Source organism: Chinchilla lanigera, unplaced genomic scaffold (genome assembly GCF_000276665.1).
Source record: "Chinchilla lanigera isolate Chin_1 unplaced genomic scaffold, ChiLan1.0 scaffold00046, whole genome shotgun sequence".
Lineage (NCBI taxonomy): Eukaryota > Metazoa > Chordata > Mammalia > Rodentia > Chinchillidae > Chinchilla > Chinchilla lanigera.
The window spans coordinates 4906849-4934572 of NW_004955447.1; the positions used below are offsets into that span (position 1 = coordinate 4906849).

A 27724-nucleotide genomic window follows, 5' to 3' on the forward strand; every position below is an offset into this window, starting at 1 on the left:
TAAATGTACACACAAGCACCATGGACCTTGGGGAGATTGTCAGAGTACATGATAGGGTCATAAAAACCCTATTCACTAAAATTATTACAAAAGAATTCCCACATCTGGGGAGTGAGATAATCAACAGTCTCTACCTTTTGTGCCTCAGGGGCTGAATTAATGGGAAAAAAAATAGTACTCAGCTATTCCTGGTTTCATGGACCAAGACGACAGGGGATAGTTCAAGTCCATTACATAATTTGAAGACCACCATCATTTGCAGTCTTTAGCAACTAATCTTCTAGTACAAAGTGGATTCACATGGCTTTTTCATACATGGGTCACGGGTTGTTCTTCCAAGATCAAGGTGCCTTCTGGTTTAGAAGTAATGCTCAAAGTCTTTTTGAAAACTGAGATAGGTGACCAGCTTACAGAAATAAGGCCCAGCTCAGTCTCTTCCAAAATTTCTAGTGATATTTGAGATATGTCAAAAAGCACTATGCTCACCTGTCACCCCTTTAATTCCAGTTTGCCACTGCATGCAGCCCCTTTGGCTGCCATCTTGAGCACAGTTGTTACTCTTTTTTTTAGTGCTGGCAGTTGAACTTAGGGCCTTGCACATACCAGGCAAGTGCTCTACCACTAAGCTACATCCCCAGTAGCTGTCATTCTTTTCTGAAGACGGACTCAGTTCATTGAGCAGGTTGAAAATGTCACATGAGGAAGCAAGTTTTGTGACTTACTCTATTTCAATGAAATGTGCTGCCAGTGATCACTGTTCTTATAAAAGAACTCTCTGGAGCAGCTTTCATGACCCAAAAATGCTGGCCAGTGATCCACCTTTAGAAAACCATCTCACTGATGTGTGTAAGGGAAAAACCTGTCCATCTCCTCACAGAGCTGTGCAGACTTAGTAAATAGCAAGTATTTTATAAGGTTGATAATTTTAATCACAAGTGACCTTTTTGGCTAGCCAGTGTTTCTCTATGCATAACACATGTTCAGACTCACATTGAGAAATAACCTCTTGAACCTAAGCCCTGAAACCAGAAAGCTGTCCAGTCATAGCTGCGGCTCCATCTGTGCATATACCAACACAGCGTGATCAGTTCAGTTTTCCTAATTTATAACCATTCAGAATTGAACAGTTCTGTAGTTGGGGTATTGGTTGGCAATAAAAGTGCACATAACATATTCTCATGCACATATTTTTCCTCCTGAAAAGTAATTTGGAAAAGAAACCACTGTCACCTTGTAGTGAATATCAGTGGGCAAGTCAACGTGGATGGTGCACCATGGTGACTCCTTAATCCTGCCCAAAACTGTGTCTCAAAATACTCTGCCATTTCGTGAATTCATCCAGTTATGTTACTAGTGGAAAGTGTAACACGCACCACCTTTTGAACTGCAGTCTTCCCTAAAATTTCATGTCAAATACACTTAGCAGCAGGCAGAATCAACTCTTTACCAACAGTAAAGGGTTTCTTAGCTTTTACAAAGTACTTACCCACTAGGGGCGATGATCTCAGTGCAGACACATTTGATGAAGTGGTAGCAACTGATGATTACTTCTGTTCTTCATGTTCATGTTTTCCTTCTGAAAAACCCCAAAGTCTTGTCTCAGTGTAGGGTGCTCTGTCTCCATGTGGCAAAGCAATTTTGAAGATAACTTGCTGCTACATATTGTACAGAATGGACATGAAAAATGCGAATCACCCATTGCGATGGACACAATTTAAGTGAGATGATATTTTCTATTAAATGTAACTTTCTTTCTGTTGGCAGTCTTAGGATCTTTGCTCTCTCATCATTGGATTTCCCCACTTTTCAATGAAGCTCTCCAGTGAAAATATTTGTTTTTCACTCATATTATGAGGGTTAGCTTGTGAGCTTACAGAAACTGTAATTAAGACAAGTGTGTAGTGCAGGAAGGAGACACATCTAGAAGTGATAAATAAAATAAGGTGCAGACCATGCAAGACTAAAGAAGTGTCAGACTCTGATTTGAATTCTGCCATAAGATGCAGCTATACAATTGAAGGACATCAACTCACTCGCCTCTATGAATCCTGCCTCCAGATGAAGCTTGTCACTTGTCACTTATTGATAGGGTTTTGATAGGAGACTTTCAGTAATTGGTTTATTCTGGTTTCTGTGCAGTCAGACCTCTCTGGTATTGCTAATCCATATCTGCAGCCACTCCTCAGAACTAGTGTCGCTGCCTCAGCTCCACTCCAGATCATCAAGCATCTGATATTCATATGGAGCTCACACCCTACCTCTCTCACATGTACAGTTCACAATAGAATTCACACTGCTCTGAGAACCTAATGCTACTGACAGGAGGCAGAACTCATGTGTTAAACTGAGCAATGGGGCACAGCTACAAATACAGATGAAGCTTCACTCACTCAGTAGTTGCTCACCTCTTGCTGTGTGGCCCAGTTCCGAACATGCGGTAACTGTGGTCTGCGGTGGAGAGTTTGGGGACCCCAGTACTAGGCCACAAAGCAAGTTGCAATGAATAAAAAACATCTGAAATAATATTGTGTATTCTATCAGATCACAGTGGAATGAAAATAGAAATAAGCAGTAAGAGAACCACAGGACTTGTACAAGGACATAAAAATTGAATGATTCATTCTTGAAAAATTAATGAGTCACTGAAGAAATCAAGGGAAAAATTTAAGAATTCCTAGAAACAGGTGATAATAGAAATACAAGATGTAAAAATCCATGGAGCACAAAAAAGCAGTTTTAAGAGGGAAAATAGTAGCGAAGAGTGTCTATGTAAGGGTGCTTCCAAATAAATAATGAGGCATCCCAAGGTCCTAGAAAAACAAAAGACAAGACCAAGCCATTAGGAGGAAAGAAATGATAAAGAGCAGCTATTAAAGAAATTAAAACTAGAAAACAAATACAAATGATCAATGATCTGAAGAGTTGGTTCTTTGACAAAATAAATAAGACTGCTAAACTGTTAGCCAAACTTACCAAAAGAGAGGAAAGGCCAACATGAACAAAATTAGAGACAAACAAAAGAAAGAAAATTATAGTAGATCACTGAAACATAGAAGATTAATAGAAGTTATTTTGAAAATTTCTACTTGAATAAATGGATTAATCTTAAAAACTGAGTTAATTCATAGGCATATATGACCTATCAAAGTTGAACTTACAAGATATACTAAATCTAAACAGATTAATATCCACATAATGATACAGCAATAAAAACTCCTCAAACTGAGAAAAGCTCAGAACACACTGGATTCACCACTGAATTTTACTATACCTCTGGAAAAGGACTAATGCCAGTGCTTCTCAAACTTTTCATGAAGTTAACTTTTTCCTGATATCAAAACATAGATTCAAACATCCTCAATGATCTTTTCAAATCATTCAACAACTCATTTAAAGACCTTAATGCGCACCTGTAATCTCAGCACTCAGGAGGCTAAGGCAAAAGGATCTCAAGTTCAAGCATACTGTGGGCAACTTAGTGATTTATACCTTATCTCAAAATAAAAAATAAAAATGGCAGGGATGTAAATTGGTCTAAGGCCCTGAGTTCAATCTGCAGCAACACCCGCCCCCCAAAAACTCACACATCCAAGGGATGCAAGAATGGCTCAGCATACATTAAATAATAAATGTGCTATGTCACATAATTAGAATCAGAGAAACAAAGTACACAATCATATTCACAGATGCAGAAAAAGATCTTTGACAAAATCTAACATCACTTTGCAGTAAAAACCTGGATAAAATAGATGTAAAAAGACCTTACCTCAAACTGACAAAAGCTGTACATAACAAACCCACAGCCAGCATTATGGAAGGAAACTAAAAATGTATCCTATATGCAACAAGACAAGAGTGTCTATTCTCAGTTTCTGTTCAATATATATTTGAAACGTTAGCCAGAGCAATCAGGCAAGAGGAAGAAACAAGAGAGATATGAATAAGAGTGAAATCATGCTATCTGAAGGGAAGTGGAAGGTTCTCAAGAATACCAGACTAAACCAGACTCAGAAAGTGAAATATTGCATGTTTTCTCATATGAAAAATCTAAAATACTCACTCACTAACTAACTAACTAAATAAGAGCTGAGTAGACAGTAGATCTTAAAGATAAGGCAAGGGAAGAGGGAGATGGAGAAAAAGCAAGGGAGTAAAGCAACTGAAAATGAACAAAGACTTATTAGATGCATGTATTAGTATCTCAAAATGAACATCATTATTTTACTATAAACATGCACAAAAAATGGTAGAATTTACAACAGTCCATTGGAAAAGTAGCAAATAAACAAGCATTAAGATACATATACCATAGACACTAGAATAGTATTCAGCCTTAGGAAGCAAAGAAATTCTGATATGTGGTACAATACAGATAACCTTGAGAATCAGTGGGGGTGTTGGCCAGAGGTCGGTATGAGATGGACCTGGGGTCACGTGCCGCAAACTTTCTGCAGTGGATGGCCACAAGTCCAAGTAAGAGCAAAACACATTGGCTTAGGGAATGAATGCTCTGGCCCTCTCCTCCCCGAACTCTGATTTATCACTTAGATTGGCCCTAAACAGATGACCCTCGCCGTCCCTTGCCCACTACTTGAATTCCTGCACAGACATCCTTCTTTTTTCCTTTGGTTTGCTTCCTGGTTCTATCAATAAAAAGCCACAGATGCTTCAGTTTTGGGCTGGTTTTTCCTGAGATTCTTTCAGGCTGAGGCGTCTCGGTTAAGGCAGGCCCTCTGGGCCCTCTGGAGTTACATGGACACTGACTCTGAGTAATCTCTCATGCTTTGCACAATGACCTCGTCATGAAATGTGACAAAGACTTTACGCTAAGTGAGATTAGCCAGTCACAGTAGACAAATACCATATGATTCCATACATGTGAGGTCACTAGAGTGATCAAAATGTATGGATCATTTAATTAAAATTAACTAATTCAGTGAATTAATTACAGTGTAATGTTTTAATGTGGAAGCAGAACAGTGGTTACCAGGGAGTGGGGGAAGGGGAGAATGAGGAGTTAGTATTTAATGAATGCAGAGTTTCTGTTTGAGATGATAGTATCTCTAGTAGCTCTAGAGATACACCGTAGTGATTGCAGAACAAGGTGAATGTCCTTGACACAGGAAAACTGTACTTTTAAAAGTAGTTAAAATGGTAAGTTTTACGTTATGTATATTTCATAACAACAACAACAAAAAAAAACAAAGAGAGACAAAAGGAGAGAATTCTGAAGGAAGAGAGGAGAGAGCAATGGGAACATGGAGAGAGCGGGGTTATGGGACACACTCCGAGGGATTTCCGGAGCTACCACAGCTGAAGCAGCAAGCAAGGGGTCTCCCCAGGGAGAGCTCGCCCTGCTGATTTTGGCTGTGGTTCTCAAAACTGCGAAATACTACACTTCTCATTTTAACTCACAGTTTGTGGTCTTCCTTGAGGTGGGCACAGGCTAACAGCGCTGTAAGGAGCCAGGCCATCAGACGGGAGTAGGTGGAGGAGGGGGAAGGGTACAGAGAAAGGGGAGAGGTGAGAAACTGTTAGCCAGAAGGAGCGGGAGGGAACGGGAACGGCCTAGGGAGCGGAGAATGACCGCCGCCGGCGGTGTTAGCCCACTGAAGTGTCAGTCAGGAATTAAAATCAGATTAGTTTGTCTGTGTGCTTTTCTCTGATCCTGTTTATTTGTATAGAGAATAGGAATTCGAATAGATCTTCTGCAAAAGGGAAGGGAACCAAGAGGCAGAGGAAGAGTAGAGGGGAATGGAAGGTGATAACAAAGAACTGGGATGTGTTATGTACTTGTCCCAACTACCCATGAGGAATATGATCATTATGTACTGCAAACATGAACTTATAAAACTGAAAATTAGAAAAAGAATAGTACATCATGTAATAGAAGTAGTCCAGAAGTATTGGCTAATCACTATTTGGATTGAATTCACTTGCATATATTTAAAAGAGAAAACATTCCTAATGTCATGGTGCTTAGCTTGCTGGGTCTTTGATTATAAGAGGATAGAAGATTAAGTGGTTTAATACTAATGTAAATTCTAGAATTGAGTAGTAACTCTTGGAGGTTGTGGCCAGCAGTCTTTGGTCACCATTCTAACCTACCTTTTACATGGTACCACCTCAAACACTACACTGTCCCAACTAATTTCTCTGATGTGCTGGGGACAAACATGTAAACTATTATGGTTGTCAACAGTCATATTTTAGTGTTCATGAAGTCAATTATCCCTTCAGTTTATCCATTTAATTAAATAGATGTCAGTAACTCATCTATTTATTTGCAGTTATTTATGACTAAATCTGTATTTATAATTGAAATTTATTGTAATAAATATCACTTTATAAAGCTGTCAATGGCCGGGTGTGGTGGCACACGCCTGTAATCACAGCACTTGGCAGGTGGAGGCAGGAGGATTATTGCGAGTTCCAGGACCAGCCTGGGCTACAAAGTGAGCTCAAGGCCAGCCTGAACTGTATAGCGAGACCCTGTCTCAAAAGGACCAAAAAAAAAAAAAAGTTGTCAATGTAACAAAAATATGCTATGCTACTGCTGAAATTAATGTGACATGATGAAAAATATAGCATATAAAGGTCATTTAATGAGACCATAGCCGTATACTTTCTTTAAGGGAGATATGATATTTCTCTGATGGAGTTTTTCTTCAGCTATTGTCCTCTTTTGTAGGAGAAAATTCCAAAATTGATACGAGTGACAAGCATTGTCGTGTTGAAAATGCAGTGGTGAAAAGCAGCAGCTAGCTTTGCAGTCAGTGTACATAGTAGCTCAGACTCTGTCCTCTGTGGTGTTTCAGAAGCCGGGTGTTTTAACCATCACAGCTCAGTGAATCATTAGGTGGACTTTTTTCTCTCTTCCTATGGATGTTCCTGTAACGTACTTGAAGATTAGGCCAATTTTTACAAAGCAAAATCATCAAAATCATTTCCTTAGATATATCATATATTTTTTTTTTCCTTTCACTTGTACTTTCCTGATGAAAAGAAAACTTCAGATAAATCCAAATTCCTGTGATGCTATTCTCTGTTAAATATATGCAAGTGAATTCAGTCCAAATAGTAATTAGCCAATATTTCTGGACTGCTTCCATTACGTGATATACTATTCTTTTTCTAATTTTCAGTTTTATAAGTTCATGTTTGCAGTACATAATGATCACATTCCTCATGGGTAACTGGGACAAGTACATAACACCTCAGTTCTTTGTTACCACCTTCAACTCCCCTCTACTCTTCTTCCACCTCTTGGTTCCCTTCCCTTTTGCAGAAGATCTATCTCCCTATTTCCTACTACCTACCTTTTATTCTATTAGTCATTTATATTTTGGGTATAAGAGAAACTATGCAATAATTAAGCTTGTGTGTCTGATTCATTTCAGTTAACATTATGGTCTAAAAGTACATCTATTTTCCTACAAATGACTCATTTATCTTTCTTTATGACAGAGTAATATTCCATCCTGCATAAACATCCCACTTTCTTTATTCAGTCATCTATTGATGGACATATAGCTTTGTAGCAAGATTTAGGTACTATAAATTTTGCTGCCATAAATATGGGTATGCATGTATCACTGTCATGTGACATCTTTAACTCTTTCAGGAAGATTCTTAGAAGGGGAATAACTAGGTCAAATGGAATTTCTAGTTTCAATTTTTTGAAAAATCTCCATACTGAATTCCATAATGGTTGTACTACTTTACATTCCCATTGACAATGTAGAAGGATTCCTTTATCCCTTCAGCCTGTCCAGCCCTTTATATATTTTCTTGATGATGCCAATTCTTTCTGGAGTGAGGTAGAATCTTAGTATTGTTTTAATTTACATTTGTCTAATGGCCAAAGATGTTGAACATTATTTTTTATGTATGAATTGGTCTTTTGAACTTTCTTCTGTGAAGTGTCTATTCTTTTCATATGTCCTATTCTAACTATTTTTCGAATCTTAACTCATTTTCATTGCACCAATATATTATAAATTGCTATTATTATTCCTTTTTTCCAGGGAATCTACTAAGATTTGAAGCTTGGCACTGTAACTCTTCAGAGTCCCTGTGTTTAATGTTCTATGCCACACTAAGGTTATTTCAAATGTCCTTTCCTAACTGCTGCAAACCTTCATCTAGAGTACAGTTTCCTTTAAATGTTATCCTTTGGTTATAAGAGTATATTAAGGATAAACATCCATTTTTTTATTTCAAGTATTTGTTAAACAGAATAGGTAGGTCTTCCAAAATAGCAAGATCTTCAAAATATTAAGTGAAGAAAAACCACATTGTATAAAGAATGCCTATGGTACTTTTTATAAAACACTTTTAATTTGAGGTCACTTGTCTAGAGATACATGTGTGCATGGGTGTAAATGCCTAGAACATTCTATAGGAATGTTCTGAATAATACAGTTGCTTCTGGAGAGTGAAGGGAACCAAGAGGAGGGCATAATCTAGCAGGGTTTCAATCTCATTTCTAAGGTTTTAATACTTGTGAAGAGCGCATATACCTGGAAACTTTCTAATTAGAAGTATTTTTTTCTTCTTTTTAAAAATTCTGATAAATGCTTCTCTATACATGTTTATTATAGTAATTCATTTTGGGAAAATCTGGCTTCATATTCTTTTATCCATACTCAGAAGATATTTTTAAAAGAAATTATTAAGTTCTGATAAATTCACCATGCCCCTGTAAGGCACAGAGATTCTTGTTGTTTAACAAGAATTTAAAGATTATTTCCTGAGTTATAGTATGAATCTCAGTTTGAAGAATGTTTGATTATTTTTACTGAGAGCTTTTATGTGGTTTTTGTTAATATATTTGTATGCCTATCATAATCTCCTTTAAACTCTTAATCACAGTGCGTTCCTAAAATGCTTGTCATTCAAATCTCTGCAGCTAGCTCCTTCTTCTTAAAAAAACAGTCAATGCACAAAACAAAAAAGTTAAATCCTATTTCTTGTTGGGATTATGTTTCTTTCAAGCTATTCTATAGGCTGAGGCATCTCTGTTCAGACTTGTTAAACTAGTTTCATTTCAACTACTTGTAATTTGTTTCCGTATTTCTTACAGTGGTAGATCTCTAATATAGCTAGAGATGTCATAAGGTTGATTGGAAGATCGAGTTCAGTGGGTGCAGACCTACACGATCATATCCCCCTTGTCGATGATGTATCGGTAAGTTAATTCTCATTTGTAAATGTCTGTTCGCTTACTGTCAGTGACTAGATGCCTAACATCAGAGACTGTTGGTGTGGTATCCTTAGTAGATTCAATCAGCTTATGACATTTCTGAAACTTTTATAGCAACTTGGATTAATTAATCTCTGTGTTTAAAATCAACTTGTTTTGTATAAAAATCTCTTATTGGCTTTGTTCATGTTGCCAAGATCAATAGCTAATAGTTGGGACTTTAGAAGTTACTGAAAACTTGCAATCTGGTATCCTGATTGACTCTGAGACAGGGAGCACATCAATTGTGTTAAAACCAGCATCCCTTTTGTCAAGTCCATGTTCTACATGTCCTTTCTTTACCTATTTTTCCTACTACTTCATGAGCAGTCCTTGTGCACTAATGCAGATCAGGAAGTCAGTGGCTGCAGAAATACCTGTCTCCATTGTAGAAGACCCCAGACTTCCTGCAGGGGCCATGAGGACACAGGAGATTAAAACTGGAGAAAAATGTCTAAAATTTTTCCTGTTAAATATTGAATAAAAAGAGAATGTGATTTATTTCAATTTTTTTCCTAAAATGAGCTTTCTCATATGCAAAGCAGAGGAAAAGCTAAGATTTTTGGCATAACTTCATGCACAATAAAATAGTGATTTTGAACAGTCATAATGATATTTCATCATTATTTACATTTATAGCATTTATACTAATTTTCCAAACATTTTAACCCATTTTCTTTCATTTAAGCATTGAACAGCCTTGTGAATTTGGTAGAGCAGGTGCAATTAACGCCCAAAGATGGAAGCTGAGTGTGCTTCCATCAGACGCCAGTGTCAGATGCCAGATTCACAGCTCTAATGCCTGAGTCTTCAGCTCTGTAAAGTCCTGTCTTGCTTGTTAACTGCTGCCTCTCTTGGTGGCAGAAACACCACCGAGGGAATTTCAGAGAGGAGACCTGGAAACAACATCGGTCACTAAGTTAGTGGGCATTTCTGGACTTCCATACTCATGCGGTGCCCCTTTGTGTCAGTCCTTTAGAGGGTGCACGGTAACTGTCAAATGGTCACAGAGACTCAGAAAGGACCTTCAGTGCTTCACATAGAATCCTTGTTGCGTGAATATTTACTGAGCAGGTGAATGAGAAAATGAGTGTAACATCTCGCACCAGTGTTTTGCTTACTTATCAAAACTCATTGTATTTGAAAATGTATACCCCACTTTTATGGAAATCATGATCTATAAAAAACAAGACCTCCAAGTACTCATATTCCATATTCCCAAATCTATTCTTTTTAAAATACTAAGGCTAATGATGATACGCAGCAAAAACACTCCTTTCTAATGAACACTGTATACTTACGGAGATGCTTGCAGCTTAGGGGAAATAATCACAGGAGTGAGGTTGGTGAGCAGTGCCCCGGGAAGCACTAACACAGGTTCATAAAGGAGGCAGTGGTTAACACTGAGCCACCATGGTTCCTTGAAGCCACGTTCATGGAACACTGCTCCGGAATTGGTGGCACCTGCAGGAGGTGGCAGGTCACACTCACAGGATGGAAGAAAAGTAAATGCCTGATAACTACGAGGGCGCCGTGTGTCTCACTGACACCCGTTCTCCAATGTATTCCACGGTAACTGCAGTGTTCCTATCTCTGGATTTACAAGAAACACGGCAGGGAAGCTGTGTTCAAACTCATCTTCATCTCGTTTGTGCTCTCACAGACCGTGCTCTCCGTGGGTTCTGTGACCTACTTCTCCGTGGTACATGTTTTTAGTGTAGTGACTTTGGGGTGACCACACCTAACGTGTTCTAAAACTCTACTTACTAATGACTAACTTAATGACTAATTTATCAGTTGAATATTACCTGTTTCTTAGTTTTCAATAAACTCATAGGTCTATTACGTGCATGTGTACATTAGTTAATTAGTTCTACTTTATAGATGAAGAAAGTAATTAGCCTTACATCACACACTAAGAAGATCTAGAATTTAAACCTGGCAGGGAGGCCAAAACTTGTCATTAACTAACCAGCGGTCCTTGCTTTTTCTTCATTTTGATAATTTTTAAGAGAAAAAGAACTGCCCTTTAATTCAAAATTTGAGTAAAATTTCCAGAACTAGCCATACTGTAGGTTTCTCTCTACAGTCAGTGGATTGAAATATATGTTCATATCATAGAGCTATATTTCATTTTGTTTTGCTTTGAAACAAAGTCTTGTTTTGTAGTCCAGGCCAACCTTGAACTCAGAATCTTGCCTCAGCCTTCAGAGTGCTGAGGTTACAGATGGGAACTACTGCACCTGCTTATCACTGAGATTTAAAAGCAAACTTGTAACATCCTCTTCGTGACTGTACCTCCCTTTTCCAATTGCCTGGCATATAGTAAATAATATTTAGTAGACACAAGGGACAGAATGGCAGAGACACCTAGAGAGTACATGGAAATTAAGATTATAGGAATTTATGACCAGAAAATTATCTAATTCCACAGGTGGTAGTGATTTATTTGCAATTATTGTAAGAACAGATATCATTTGTTATCTATTTACTAAATGTGAATCATTTTGTGTGTATTATCTTGTTTATTCTTTGCAGTCCTGATATGTCAGACTCATTTTACAGAGTGAGGAAGGACAGTTGTCCCAGAACACAATTGCTGAGTTTTACAAGGCAACTATCCACACCTTTCTATCCCCAATTTGTTAATAGATACATCTCTGAAATGTCTTGGCAATGCCAGGAAACTGACCGACTGAAGATACAAACAATATGAGCAACGTTGGAGCAATATTCTACCGAAGGTTCTCATGTTCTTTATCAGGCCGGCCTGGTAACAAACAGGACAGTAGCTTTGGAGTCCAGCGCTCAAAGCGTTCTGTGCCCTCAGCTCTGTGACTGTGCTGCTTTTCCTGTTGAACTTCTGGTTCCTAATTAGCAAAATGTCACCAATAAGGAAGTCCTACTCCACCATGCTGTGGTACCAGTTACGTGAGATCACCAAAGGGAAACTCCCAGCTCAGAGCTGTGTGCTGGAGTGCTTCACTCGCCCATTTCGTGGCTTCCCACATGTGGGTGGTAGTTATTATCACCACTTCACAGGGGAGAAAACTGAAGTTCATAGAACTTTCTCAAAATACAAGAAGTCACAGCTAGAATCTGAAGCCAGATTCCTCTGGCCCTAAAGAGCAGGTTCCTATGTGCACACCAGAATCCATATAGAAAATTATACCAGACAGCTGGAGAATGAAAGGACTTTAAAAAGTGACTCTCATAATTGTTAACCTAATGGAAATTTATTATTCATACTATTTTTCAATATTTACAGAAAATAAGCTTACAATATTTCATTGTTTTCAACCTAATAGCAGAGACTGAGACAAAATATTAAATGCTGTACCATGAATTGTGGATGGTAAGGAGCAAGTCTTATTCCTCTTTAGCCCTCTAAGTCCAGTATGATGCCCAAGCATAAAGTGTTGTGAAAAGCAAATATGGGTAGGGGGGTAGATGGATACATAAGTGAAAGAGCAAAGGAGGAGTAAAAATTTCACAATAACTCATAATTCCTTAGAAGTAATTTGTTAGGAGATATATATATATATGTATATGTATGTATATATATACACATATATATTTCATCTTACATACATATAGGCTGAATTTCCATTTTTTTTTCCATTATACCTTATAAACTTTAATAGGTGAGGCTACAACTTATGCTAAAATGTGTTAAAGCAAAACACACATACAATATAGAACTTTAGGTATAATTTTGTTGAAAAAAATAGAACCATTCTGTGATAAATTTTGTTCAGTTTCTGTTTATCAGTCCTTTACTCCCTTATATTGTTCTTATTAAATACCATCTTCCTTTGATTGTGTCACTCTGGGCCACAGCAAAACACATTATTGTTGATTAATGTTCCACTAGGAATACCCTGGATGCTTCCTGATATTTACCATCTGAGCTCCTTGCCGGGAGGCCATTCCAAGACATCATTAGAATCCAAAATTTTACTGATACCAAATTATGTACAGTATATATCCTCATACTGGAAGAGTAATTTTCTCTGCATGGGTAATTTCTACTAAGTGTGTAATAATAATAAAACAAAGAGTTGATAACAGCTTTTATTTTTTAACCACATGCCAATTATTTTATATATATTAATGTATTTAATCCTGGGAGATAGATATTAATTTTATTTCCATTTTACAAATGGGGGACGCAAGACACAGAAAGATCACACGGCAGAGCTAGTAAGTGGCAGGGCTGGAATTTGGACTTAATTACTTTGGCCTGAGAGATTTGGTTCTTACTCATGCTGTACTATTCCATACTAATTAGAAGTCAGTTCAACAATTTTCATTTATTTAAACTGCTTGTGACCGCATTTTATCACTAATCCAAAGTATAAGTTCAGTGACTATATTTTACTGTGATCTCAAAAGGAACAAGAGCTAAATGCTTGTCTATCGTAGGCTATCACTAAAGAAATCTCATTCACTGAATAAGAACAGAAAGCCCTAGAAGGTATAAGAACCCAGAGTTAATTTCACTGATGAGGATTGTGTAAAGGTTTGGTAGGTCTTGAGAACGTGGAATAAATTCAGCCCAGCAGCCAGAGGTGATGAGCAGGAGCAGCTGAGCGCAGGTCAGGAAGGGTTCTCCAGGGTGATGAAATACATCCGTGGGGAGTCAGGGGAAGGCAGCCCCATCCATCCACTTCATATTCTCCTCTGCCAGCATCAAATTTCTCAGTGTCCTGCTTTTTTTTCCTAGTCTGCCCAATTTTCATCCCTGGGACCAAGATAAGGTATTTCCCTAGAGAAATGAGGAACTGAGGAGCTGGGGATTTAGCTCAGTGGCACAGCGCCTGCCTGGCACACGCAAGGTCATGAGTTCGATTCCTGGTACTAGAAAAAAAACCAAAAAAAAAAAAAAAAAAGCAAGGAAGTAAAAGTCTTTTCATTCCTGGGTTCTCGATGTTCCTGCTTTGTGACCCTGAACTCAGCTCAGCCTGAATATCTTCATCATTTTCTAGAGAAATTATCTTTGGTCTGGACTCACAGTGATATTTTATCCGATGTTGCATTTCTCTCCTGGCCCTCGACCTTCTCCTCGCCACTCACACCTGGGCGCTACATACAGGAGAAATACACTGTTTTTCCTTGGTTTCTTTTCTGTCCATCTTTTTAACTATGAAAGTATGCTGTGGAGAATCACACTGTGGGAACACTGGCGGGCCACCTCTTTGAAACTGTTCTCTGGGATGTGAGATTCCAAGAAGTATCAAAAGAGATGATGACCATAAAAAAGGATATTTGAAAAACTTTGTTTTCATTCCAATTCAGCAAATATGTTTTTTCAAGTATCTGAGAGGTAGGTGACATAGACAAGGCCCTGAGATTGTATCAGTGTCCAGGGCACACAGAAAACCAGGACAGAAATCTGTCCACCTTTACTCTCATTTGAGATCATTAAAGGTTTGAGACTGTCAGAAGGGAGGATCCCATTTAACTTTACTTAAACTGTTTATTACCAATCCTATTTGAATATGGGAAATGCCCCACCCCTCATTACTTGAGAACACTGTGTGAGAAATACTGTCGTCAGGATCTTGTACACCATACGTTTGCACATAGACAGCAAGAATTAAAATACAGTGAACCCATTTGACATAATGAAAAATGTATCAAATTAAATAAAATCTGTCAGTCTACAGACAGCCCCAAATATGGCCATTAATTCCTCCTGTTTGTCCAGCTTCAAAACCCTTCTCCCCTCCACATTAGCTCTCTCAATATTATGGAATCCACTCTCCAGAGGGAGAAGAAAGTTTCCTAAGTTTGTGAAAGTGCATGCAAATTTAAAGCCACATATTTACATATCAGAGTACATGAAGACACTAAAAAAGATTGTTTCCTTGTAGCAAAGGCTGAGTTGCTCAGTGGAACCACAGTTCTTAGAAAGGAGTATCTGGTTCTAGTAGAACTTCCCTTCAGGGATGAGTCCCAGGCTAGGAAAAAAGGAGCAAAATCTTTGCAGACACTGTCTCCCTGGAATACATCTAGCACTTTGTTAAAGCTGACTGAGGAGATAGGTAGATTTGTAGGTTGTCTGTAAGCTGCACAACAATTTCTTTTTCTATCAGATAGTACACTTGGAACTTCAAAAAACTGTTCTTATGAAGACTTATTAAAATGTAGCTGATCCATAAATGAGCATTTTCCTAATAGCCACATGTATCTACATTTGTATAATGATAACATAGCTAAAAGAAAGCAGAAAAACAATCCTAAAAGAGGAAAACTTTGAAGATGTAGATAAAATGATACAGGATATGTGGCCAAAGATGGAGCAACCAGAGAGGCTGCCCTTCTGGGAAGGCTTCTTTCTAGGGAAAGGAGCGTCCTTGTGGTGGGGATGTCACAATGTCTTTGCTTATCTCGTTTTTGAACTCACATAGGTGAAAATCACAGAGCAATGCAGATGGTTAACAATTCATACTGCTCTCTATATTCTTCAAGTGTGTCTCATTTAATCTGTAGGACTGCAGAAAATAAAGTCACAAAACTCATTTAATGATTACCAATTTTCTTTTACAACGTTTGAGAAAAAAAATTCTATGAATACATCCTTCTCAAAACAGAAAATTAAAACAATGAAGATGTAGTGGACATGATAAGTGGGATTTTCTGGAGATAAAAGTTGTATTGCTCAGAATAGGGATCTTCTGTATTTCCTCTTTCTTTAAAAGAATACTGAGGGCCAGTTAGCTCATGATAGGGGATTACTTTCAGTTTTTTCCCCATTTTAATTTCCAAGAGTTTCCTTTGTATTCCTGAAATTATTACTTGAGGAAAATATCCTTTAGTCTTATTTTTATTCTATAGCTAGCATAGAATAGTTCCCCATTACCACTGACTAGAAAAATTAAAAGAATGAGATTTGACACTCACATGCTTTTTTGTTTTGTTTCTTGAGACAAGGTCTCACTATGCAGTCCAGGCTGACCTCAAATTTGGGGTGATCCTTCTGTCTCATTCTCATAAGTGCTGGGATTACAGGCACACTCCACCATCCCTACTTTCATGTGCTTTCTTTGAAGTGTACAGGTTTCTGTCAGTTTCATGAATGTACGTTTGTAGTGATGGAAGGCAGAATTCTAAGATGACCCCCAAGACCCCCACCAACTTGTGTGCATATACCTTCTCCAGCTATTGAATCAAAGATAATCTAGGTGCCATTGTGAGGAGATTTTAACAATGTAACTAAGGTGTGAATTAGTTGACTTGGAGAGGAGGAAATTGTCCTTGGGAGTCCAAATTTGTCAGGTGATGCCGTACATGTGACTGGGATTTACTGGAAGAGATCAGTAGTGAGAGAAAGAGTAGATGTGAGGTCGATTCTCTACCTCTGGCTTTGAAGAAGCAAGTGAAAAGAATGGACAGCATCAAGAGCTGAGAGAAGGCTTGGGCTGAAGGGCAGCAAGAGAACAAGGACCTCAACATGGCTTCAAGGAGCTGAGTTCCGCCTCATACTTGAGAAGCTTGGAGAGGATCACAAGTGTTAGACAAGAAAAGCAGCCCCAACAAACACTTTGACTTCAGATGCGTGAGGTCAAGCCATGTACAGAATAGTGAACTTACAAACTAGTATTGCTGTATGCTGTTAAGTTTATAGTAATCTGTTACAAAGCAAGAGAAAGTTAGTATCCCTCTGTTTATTTTATGAATATAAATAAAACAGAGAAAAACGGGCAGCTCCATTCATAGTCTAGACACCAAAAGATTTTACTAAGTGTACTTCTTTTCAAATCTGAAGTGATATTAGGCAAATGATTAACACAGCTTATCCAGAAGGGCAGTGTGATGATATGTTTCACCTTCACGTATTTCTTGTTTATTTACTTGTTATAAAAGTTGGGAGTAGATTCAAAGTTCATTCATACAGAATTAAAGAGCTACATTTTTAACCTGTGCTCCTGCTGCTATTGTGATGTGATGTTGGGCATTGTATGGACTATAATTCCCAGGGGTTTTCTCCAAAGGACGAACACTCTAAATGACAACTTTGTACCCTAGTTTATTGGCACCATTTCCCCCAGGTGCTTACAGCTCCTCTTGGGGCTGTTGGAGTGTGACAGCCATGCCCTGGAACAGTGTATCAGCGGGTATGGAACCTTCTTCTGCTAATGGTCCCATTGTTCAGTCTGTAACCTTGTGGCTTTTTACATCTAGACAGAAGGAGTATGAGCCCTCATTTACTTTTTCCACTTGTTCTACTTAGGAGAATTATACCATGGTCACAAAATAGATTTTAAAGCTTGTAAATATTCTTGAGTTCTAGTCTTTCTGCGGTGGTCCTTTTTGTTTTTCAATGACTTGGTGCCACACTGATAGGAATCTCCGAGAAAATGAAGAGTCCAAAAATTGAGTACATGTGCGTGACTGAATACATAAATAATAGATATTATCAAAGAGCTCAAGTATAGTAAAAAGAAAGTCAGTCTGACACTGAGAATAAATGTGTGTTCTAAAAGTGAGAAGACTGAAGTTTGAGAAGACTACCAGCTCTACTACACGTATGGGAGAACTCTATGTGTTTTGAATATTTCTTCATTTGGAGGGTGATTACATTATGCCGAACAGTCTCCAAGATTTCAACTTCAAGCTACTGAAGAGGTTAAGTAACATCACACTGGGGAGCTTCTGTTTGCTGCTGTCTTTGAGTATATCAGATCTTGTCCATCACAGGGCCCTTGCACAACAAGTTCTCCACTTCTCCAGATTCCTTCTGCAATCAGTTAGTGCTGTTGTGGCAAATTCACTTATGTAATGGAGTCACCCGTGGAGGCCGGATGCAGAGACAAGCAAGTTTATTAGGGGCCAGCGGTGGGCACCCAGTGCATGACCCAGCACCAACACCAAAGGGCAGGAGAGGAGAATAGTTATACAGTCTAGTTCCAGGTCTAGCCCTGGGTCTAGTTCCAGGTCAGGGGGTTGCTGACATGATTTAGCAAAGCTACAGAAATACTACAAAGCATGGGCTTAGCTTGTGACAAAAGAACAAAGGTGTTTGACATTTTACATAGGGGACAAGCAGTCTTACAACAGTATGGGGTGGAATCGGGTTAGGTAACTAAGACAAAATTTACAAGAAACAAATTTAAGGAAACAGAAACTTAAGCTTTAAAATGGGCACTAGAATACAAAATGGCATTGGTTTAGTTTTTCCCCCTTATCAGGGCTCATGTGGTTAATATTTTCCTGTCCCACAGAGTTCAGTCTTCTCAAGCTCCATTGGGTTTACTGGATACATTTATTACTTATGCCCAAACAGAGGTAGAGTGACTTTTATATTAAGAAGAAAGATTTCTTATAAATCAACCATTATTTGTGAAAAGTTCATTTGGCACAAAGCACTGCATGAACGAAATATGAAGAAGAAATATCTTTTGCTCCCAAATAATTTTGGTTACCAATATCTACAAACTAAGTGATAAACTAATAGGTGTGTAAAAAACTTTACTATACCTGCAAGTTGTAGAGATGGAGCAACAGAGTTAAATGACCTGAGCCCTCCCAAGCCGCTAGACTCTTAACAAATCAGGTATCTTCTCTCTCAGCCTGTTATTTCAGTACCTGCTTGATACAAATTTATAAAGTTGTTAGTCTCTACCAAGAACTTTATTAGTTTTTAGTGGTAAAAGATAAACAAGACCAGTGTAGCCTGTTAAGAAGTTAGCTGTAGAAGAACATTCATACAAATAAATACTTGATACAATATACAATATACAAATACTTGGCACAATTGTTATTCACAAGATGCTAAAAAAAGCAATGTTTTTTCCTCCAGAATTGTAAAAATTTCCTCATTTCCTGATAGGATGCAATATAAAGTACAATGTACCAAACTTGAAGTTTTCTTGACAAATGAATTTAACCAATCTATTCAAGGCTTTTCATCTAAATTCCAGCTTGTAGGAGGTAAGGGAGATAGAAGAACAAATTAACCATCACCACAGGAAAGCATTCAGTCAGGTCTAGAAGGAGAGGTATTCTAAAGGACTACTCAATTGGTCTCACCAACAATCAAGAGTTATTAAAAATTTTAAAAGAATTAGTATTCTTTTAGATTAAAAGAGTCTTAAAAAGACATGGTCTTTGATTATGCTTTGGTTTATACAACCCATCTATAAAAATAATGAGGAACATAAAGCAAATTTGAAGATAGGCTGAGTACTAGAAAATATTGGAAAATTACTAATCTTTAGGAGTGTTAACAATATACTGGATATTTTGGAAACATCCTAATTAATAATGCTTTGGTGAAAAGTCATGATATCTTAATTCAAAGTATAAAGCAGCAATAAAAAAGAACTAAATATAGCAAAATTTAATGATTGGATGAACATATGATGTTAAAACTATTCTCATAATCCGTGTCTGAAACTTTTCACAATGAAGATTTAAAACAGCTAGATGTGTTTTAGCACTTGGGAAGCTGAGGCAAGAGGATTGCTGTGAGTTTGAGGCCAGCCTGGGCTACACAATGAGTTCAAGGCTGACCTGAACTGCATAGTGAAACCCTGTCTCAAAAAGACAAAAAAGAAAGAAACAGAAGAAAAAGAAAAAGATTTTAAAAAGAAAGAAACAAAAGAAAAAAAAGATTTAAAACAGAGTAAATGATGAAGTATATCTGAAATCACTCTGTACAAATCACTGGAGAAGTGGGGGAATAGTGCTTTTTCAAGCAACTGTGCTACCTTGGGATCCACTGTTAAGGGCAACCAGGCCAGGACCACAAAAGGTGGGTCACCAAATAGTCCTGGAAATAGGAATCAGGAGCAAGGTTACCTTTCCAAGAACCTAACCTTTTCAACACCTCTCTTCATGTAAAGATGACCCCAGCTGAAATGGAAGACAAATGTTAAAATTGTGAAAAGTAAGCTACAACAAGGATTTATCCAAGGAAAATCAGAAAAGTCTGTAACTATTAAAATGTGAGAGTAACCCAAGGGCTTTGTTTTGTGCAGGACAGGAGGATTTGCACCCCCAAACCGAGCCCTGAAGCCGTGGATGATTGCCCTTCCCATTCTGTTGTCACTGATCCTGGTGGGGGTGACCCTTGGTCTCCTGGCTCGCTTCTTAATCTCTGGTAGGTAAAATGAGGCGTTTTACTCGGTTTGATGTTATTTTTCCCCAAAGCTTCATTTTCACACATGTAGAAGAAAATGTACTCTTACTTGTGACTGGCTCCATTCAGAAAATTTTATCCTATATTCTGTCATTTCACCACAAAATTTCTATCATATACAAATACTTTTCTGAGTACTCAGAGTATTGCATTAAGCAAAGCAGAATATTTCCTATCTCCATAGGGATCCAAATCTAGTATTCTTTTAAGAATCTACATCAAATATTGAAAATAGTCATTGTCTAAAATTTACTAGTAGAATTTGTAGTAAAAAAGTCTTATCACTTGTTATATATTGAAATAAAAAAACTAAAAAATTAGTTATTAAAAGTGGCCCTTGAAAACCAATTCTAGGTCTTTTAGCAGCATTTCTAGGACAAAAGAAAAGCAAGTCTAGTGAATTTCAAAATGATGGACAAGCAATAAATGCAACACCTCAGTATCACTTTTTTAGAGAAAAAATACTTTACTCTTTCCAAAACAATATTCAGTATTATATTTTATTTCCTAATATATTTATAATTACATGAATAATGCATTTTGAAATTCTCCCTTTTGATAATTCGTATGTTTGTGCAGAGTACAAACCACTTGCATTTTTGGACAAACCCCTCACAATGTCATTCTTGTGTGGATACATGTATTAAAATGACTAGCTCAGGCTGCTTACCGGAATCTTACATGTTGTCATCCTCCACAGACTTCGTAAGTGAGCGACTGATCCCTGTTTTAGGAGGGGAACAGAATTCAAGGCTATATTCCTGGGCTCCATAAGACAGCCTCACCTATAGTTTACACCAATGGCAAGAGATACTCAGACCAGTTCATGTCATTGTAAAAAAAAAAAAAACTCCTTTTACTATAAGAATAAAATTTGATGGTGGGAAAGATTTATTGGGACAAAAATAGCATTATAAGGTCCAGAGACGTTTAGTTTAGAAGATCCTCATCCTGTGGCTCCTACTGCTTTGCTGCGTAATCAAGAAAGCCACTTCTTCCAACCAAGCTGCCTAAGGCCCAGGGCCCAGCTTGCTTCATGGTGGCTCTGCTCTCCGTTCTCAGCTCACTGTGTGCCTCTTTTCCTCCTGAGTGTCACCGCTAAGAGCTCCAGATCCCGCAGGGACCTCCGCTGCTCTCTTTTCCAGCCTTGCCTCATAGCCAAGCAGAGCCTGATGCACTGACCCATGTTGCACACTATTCCCACTCGCCACCTCAGAGAACTTCCCCCTAGCCTTTCCTGTCTTGCATCTTTTACATGTGCCTGGGTTCTCTCATTACAAGTCAAGATTTACAAAGACGTTCATTTGCCTTTGCTTTTAGCTGGTCTTTAGATTTCAACTCAGCAAGGAGCAATGAAGTGCTGAAAGTCCAAGCTCCAGGGCCAGACTGTTAGGGCTCAAAATGTTACCCAGGCGCCTGTAGTTGTACAACGCAGAGCAAGTTACTTAAAGCCAAGGTGTCCCTTGTTCATCTACGTTTTTATGAAACTCAATCATAAAAATGTTCGGTATATAGTTAAGACTTAACATTGGCCCCATTATGTCTTAGATCATGAAATCTTTACCCAGATCACATCACCTTTTACTTCCTGTTCTCCTCACAGGTGAGAAAACGGAATATTATCATGGCACCTTTACAATCTCAGATCTCCTCACCAGCAGCAATAATGGACAAAAGAGCACATACCAGTTTAAGGACCTACAGGAGATGAGTGAAAATTTGGTAAGTTGGACAAAAATGCTTCTTTGTCATAAAAAATGCAAGTGGAAGGAATTTGGGGGATCATTTCCCTTAAATCCAAATATGTGATTTTTCAGACTGCTCTCATAAAATCACCTTACAGAGTTCTAGGACCTCCCAAACCTGTGAAATCAGTGCTGATGAGCTGAATAAGTGAAAACAGAGGAACAAGGAGTTTGTCTGTCTAAAAATGGATGGTTCTGATACATAGCATTTCCGAACTCCAGCATCTCATTTATTATTTTTTTATTTTAAAGATAAAAGAATGAAAACACACTAACAAACAGTCATAAACAAAACCACACCAAAATAATAGAAGCAATACAGAATTTCAGACAAAGAGATAGGAAATTAATAATGGTTGTTGTGTTACATATTGTTATCTTCAAATTGGTTACTCACTTAAACAAATATAGGCATGTAAGATTGATCAAACAACTAAACATTAACTGTTCCTTTCAATAAAGCAATAGAAATCAGTAGTACAATTATCTTAGCTGTCTTGTGTATACATATATACATATTTTCCCTTCTTTCTTTTCTTTTTTCTCTCATCTTTCCTTTTGAGCAATTTCTTTCCCTTTCATATCTATCGTACTTTTTAGTTATTATTTAGTTTTTCAAGTTCTTACACTAGTGAGACAATACAGTATTTACACATGTGGGTCTGATTTATTACACTTATGAGTATGGTCTCTAGTTTTATCCATTTATCTATAAAAGCCTCATTTATCTTTCTTTGTAGCTGAGTAATATTCCATTATATAAAAATACCACATCTTTTTTATCCATTCCTCAGTTGATGGGCATTTGGGTTGCTTCCACGACAAGAAGAACTAAAAACATCACAGTGATATATGTGCACCCATGTTTATAGCAGCATAACTTGTAATAGCTAAATTGTGGAAGCAGACATCTCATTTAAAGACGAGAGAATTGAGTCTAAGATACCCTAACCCACTACTTCCCCAAATCCAGCACAATAATTACATAGTAAAAAAGCCCACTTCATGCTGGCGTGATGGTACATGCCTGTAATGCCAGCACTTGGCAGGCTGAGGCATGAGCATCCCTGTGAGTTCGAGGCCAGCTTGGACCACATAGGGCATCCAAGGCCAGCCTGAACTACATAGAGAGACCCAGTCCCAAAACAACCAAAAAAAATCCTACTTATACCGGAACTTGTTATCTATGAGACCATTTTTTTTGGTAAAACATCACATTTTAAGATTTAGAGTACTTTTAAAATACAAAAAGACAAAAATACTTATTTTATATTGCAAATATATTATAAAGACAAAAGAGTAATCATATAGTGCTTAAGTTAAAAGCTAACAACTTTGTCACAGCTAAAATGTAGACCTTCCTTCCAAAGGAAAAACAAACACATGCAATTGCTTAATATTCTGCCCTGGCGCCCACGAATCCTCACTTACAAACAGTCCAGATTAGCTTTGAGGAAGCACAGAAGTGAAGTTATTTTAAACAGAAAGAAAGACAGATTTTAAGGCCTTATTTTAGTCAAAACAAGTTTCCTAAATCGTTTTCTTTCTCTCTCAGATCAGTTGTAATTTTTTCAAGGTCCTGATCTGCTCCTTGGCCACAGAATACCCACTTGCAACATACTTACAATAACAGCACGGGTTGGGCTTATAACCTCTGTTTTCAGTTAACAGGAAGTTGTGTGTTTCTTTCCGTCTTTACCCTCGTGCGTTGACCAAGAGTTAATGTTTATTCACTGATGTACACCCTCACATCCTTTAATAGCCAGAGTGCCTTGGAAAACGGCATTCGCGATCAGTTCTTGAGGAATGCTTCCTGCGTATATCCCTATGCCGCCTGTACGCCTCTTATCCTAAGTGAGCCCCCAGAACCTCCTCATGAGAAAAGAAAATGAAAAGAGAAACAAAAAGCAAAAGAAAGCCTGCCTTAGTTAAAAGATAAATTGTCTGAATCAATAGAAATGGTTTACTTTATTGAGAAACTCTGAATCTGTTTTGCGTCCGTTTTAGACAGAGCATTGTTGTTTTAAGTTAACTGAGAAATGTGTCTTCACTTAATTAAATAGCCCGGGATGCCATGGGTCTTAAAAGAAATATTGAGAAACCTAAAGGTGCATCCGGAACAGAAATTGTGTCTGAAAGGAGACGTTTAAGTTTCAGTTAAGTGCGTGTTGCTGGGAATGCAGGTACCTCAGGCGTCAAAGCTGAGTTATAGGATTCTATGTTCCCATCAGGGCTATGCACAAAGCCTTTCACTGGATGTCCTTATGCCTTTCTTTTCCACTGTCTGCATAACTAAGGCTGTTGCTGCCCCTACAAGCACCATGCAATGTTTCATGAGTATTCTTTTGTTTATATTGATCCTTGCAAAAATATATTCTGTTTTATGTGCACATGCTTTAAACTTATCTCCGGGTATAAATCATTTTTATTACATCTTCTATTTTACTCAGAACTACCGTGTAAAGATCTATCCATGTTGAAAAGCGTACTTCTGATTTGTTACTTAACTGCTACATGATATGTCATAGTTTATATCAGCTACATTCTACCCGCATTAAATGCCTGCCAGCCCAAGAAATGCTGCCATAAGCAGACTCCTACTTATCCCTTTATGGCCCTAAGCAAGTGCTTCCAGAAGCAAATTACTGGGTCACTGTACATGCAGATACTTCATCTGACTAAGTGGTGCAGGATTGCTTTTCAGAATAGTTGAACCAACTGTGCTCACCCATTTCAGTTTCTCACTGGGTGATTTGTCTTTTCTGGATGCTGTAGCAAAGGTATCACAAGAGGGTGACTTGAACAACAAACATTTATTTCGAATGGTCCTGGAGTCTCAGAAGTCCTGGAAGAAGGCACCAGCAGGTTGGGTGTTTGGTAAAGCCTACTTCCTGGACCATAGGACACCTCCTTCCTGTCTTCATGACCAAATTATATCCCCAGACCGCAACTCCTTTATCACCTGGGGGGACAGGATCTCAAAATATGAATCTGGAGATTACAAAAGCATTCAGTCCACAGCATTTGGTAGTATTTGGCTTTTTTTTTTGCTTGCTTACTATTATTTGACAGCCTAGTAATATGCACAAAATAGTATCTTACTCATGATTGAATTTGCATTTTTCCAATGAGCTAGTTTGTGCATCATTACCTACATTTACTAGCCTTTTAGACTTTTGTTTCTGTAAATCACCTGTATAGTCTTCACTTGTTTTCCCATTCACCATCTTTTGTTTTATTTAATTGCTTTGTAGGAGTTTCTTATGTATATATTCAAGATATTAATAGTGCACTGCTTTAGACAGTTTACTTATCCATGTCTTATAATATTTACCATAAAACAGAAATTCATAATGCCAAAGTAAACATATTCAGTTCTTTGCCTTATAATTATTTTCAAAGGTTTTAAAGAAGTCTTTTTCTCCTTGTAATTCATAAAATAGGTATTTTTTTTCTATTACTTTTATATTTTTACTTTTTATATTGTCTTTAATGTACCTTGAATTGTACATTTAACGTAACTTTGAATGTCATATTAAGTAAGGATCTGGTTTTTAAAAATTTGGTTTATTTTATGAAAAAAATCAAATGTTTATAATCAAATAAGAGAATACTAATAGTTATCACACTTTATATTGTTATCTTCAAAGTAGTTACTCAGAGTATAAGACAAACCAAAAGGAGGGGCTGGGGATTTAGCTCAGCGGCAAAGCGCCTGCCTGGCAAGTGCAAGGCCATGAGTTCGGTTCCTGGTACCGGAGAAAAACCAAAACCAAAAAAGTAAATAAATAAATAAAGACAAACCAAAAGGAATCTCATAGGGCCAGGGATATAGCTCAATGGCATAAGCGCCTGCCTGGCAAGTATAAGGTCCTGAATTCTATTCCTGGTACCAAAAAAATAAATAATTAATTAATTAGAAAAGGATTCTTACAAAAAAGAAACAGTAACACTAATGTTTCTTTGCAACAAACTAAGTTAATTTTAGACACTATCGAGTGACCCAGTTTTCAAATACAACTGACTACATAATTTAATATATGGTATGATTATTAAAGCCATTGAATTTCTCGACTCCCAGTCTGAATCACTTTGCAGCAACATGAATAACATGCTTGAAATCAAACAGCGTGACATGATTATAATTAAGGGTTAAATTGTATGTTGAGGACAATAAGTGCAAAAGAATTTCAAACAGAAAGATCACCAAGCACTCCCCTGACCAAGAAAAGCTTTATATTATTTCACTCTTGTTTCAATAAGGCAGGTGCCCTTTTCTCCCCGCCTTCTACCAAGTTCACTTTAAAAGAAACACAGGATGGGTTCATGCCTCATCCTGAGCCACTCCTGTTTATTGTTGCTAAATCCTAATAAAACCAGATTTTTCTCTCTTCTGTATGGATGCTAACTAGGTGGCCAGGAAAGACAGGTTGCATATCCTGTTCTTCCTCATAGTTCGGGCTTTACCGACTTGGATGCAAAAGGAGATCCAAAAATGAGATCACGCTCACATGCTGCTAAAACCCACCCAGTTTCCCTGAGATAGAGGCGCAGACATGGCTCTTCTCTCAGAGCATCCCCAGAGAAAACACCAATAACCAGACACCAGGGAGGAGATTCCTCCGTTTATGGCCAGATTACTTCTCAATAAACTCACTGCAAATTTAAAAATATTATAAGTTGAAAACCTCAGAGCTTAGTCTAAACTTACCCTGGTCTACCCTAAACATGCTCAGGAAATTTCCATTAGCCTACAGTTGGGCAAACTCATCCAACACAAAGCCTCTTTTATAATTATTAGATATTTCATATAGTTTATTGAATATTTGCAATCAAAAAATACTAAAAGATAGTATATTGTAGAGTATCATTGCTCAGAATTACAAAAGCATCATACAGAATATTGCTGCTCCTAGAAAAGAATAAAATTCAAAAATAAAATTATGGTTTCTATTGAGTGTGTGTGGCTTTCATATCATTGTAAATTCAAAAATTCATCAGTAGAACCATTTTAAACTGAGGACTCTATAATCAGTGATACTGCCAAACAGGTTGATGGCTTTAGTTTATTTTATTCAGATTTTATGAATCTGAATGAGTAACACTGGTAGAGGCAGAGATTCACTTGAAGAATAAATTTCAGAAAGACCAAAAATATTTGAAATCATAGGATCATTACAGATATGATAGCTGGGTGTGGTGGTACACGCCTATAATCCCAGCACTTGGGAGGCTGAGGCAGGAGGCTCCTTGCAAGTTTGAGACCAGACTGGGCTACAAAGTGAGCTCAAGGCCAGCCTGAACTGCATAGCGAAACCCTGTCTCAAAAAGACAAAAAAAAAAAAACCACCCAAATATGATAATTATAAACTTGTCACTCATAATAATGGTGATAACTAACCATATATCAAGTGTCATCCACCCCAATGAGAGCCTTGTATGTACTATTTTATCTAATCTTCAATGACAACCATCTGAAGCAGCACCACTGCCCCTAAATCAAGGTACAGAAAGGTTAGTTTGCTCAAGGTAACAATTGGTCAGTGATACAGTTAGCTTGTGAAAATAAGTGTTCTGATTTGAGATTAC

The 27724-nt window shown here is 37.6% G+C and overlaps 1 protein-coding gene across 1 annotated transcript in view; it reads left to right on the top strand.

Moving 5' to 3' along the window:
- Nucleotides 1-9083: 9083 nt before the first annotated feature.
- LOC102010210 (transmembrane protease serine 11A) overlaps nucleotides 9084-27724 on the top strand; it is a 50561-nt gene continuing 31920 nt past the window's right edge. Inside the window, exons 1-3 of the mRNA XM_005392828.1 lie at nucleotides 9084-9190; nucleotides 20230-20351; nucleotides 21994-22112. Coding sequence (XP_005392885.1) covers nucleotides 9180-9190; nucleotides 20230-20351; nucleotides 21994-22112 — 252 coding nt within the window. The 5' untranslated portion in view covers nucleotides 9084-9179. The remainder of the gene's footprint in view (nucleotides 9191-20229; nucleotides 20352-21993; nucleotides 22113-27724) is intronic.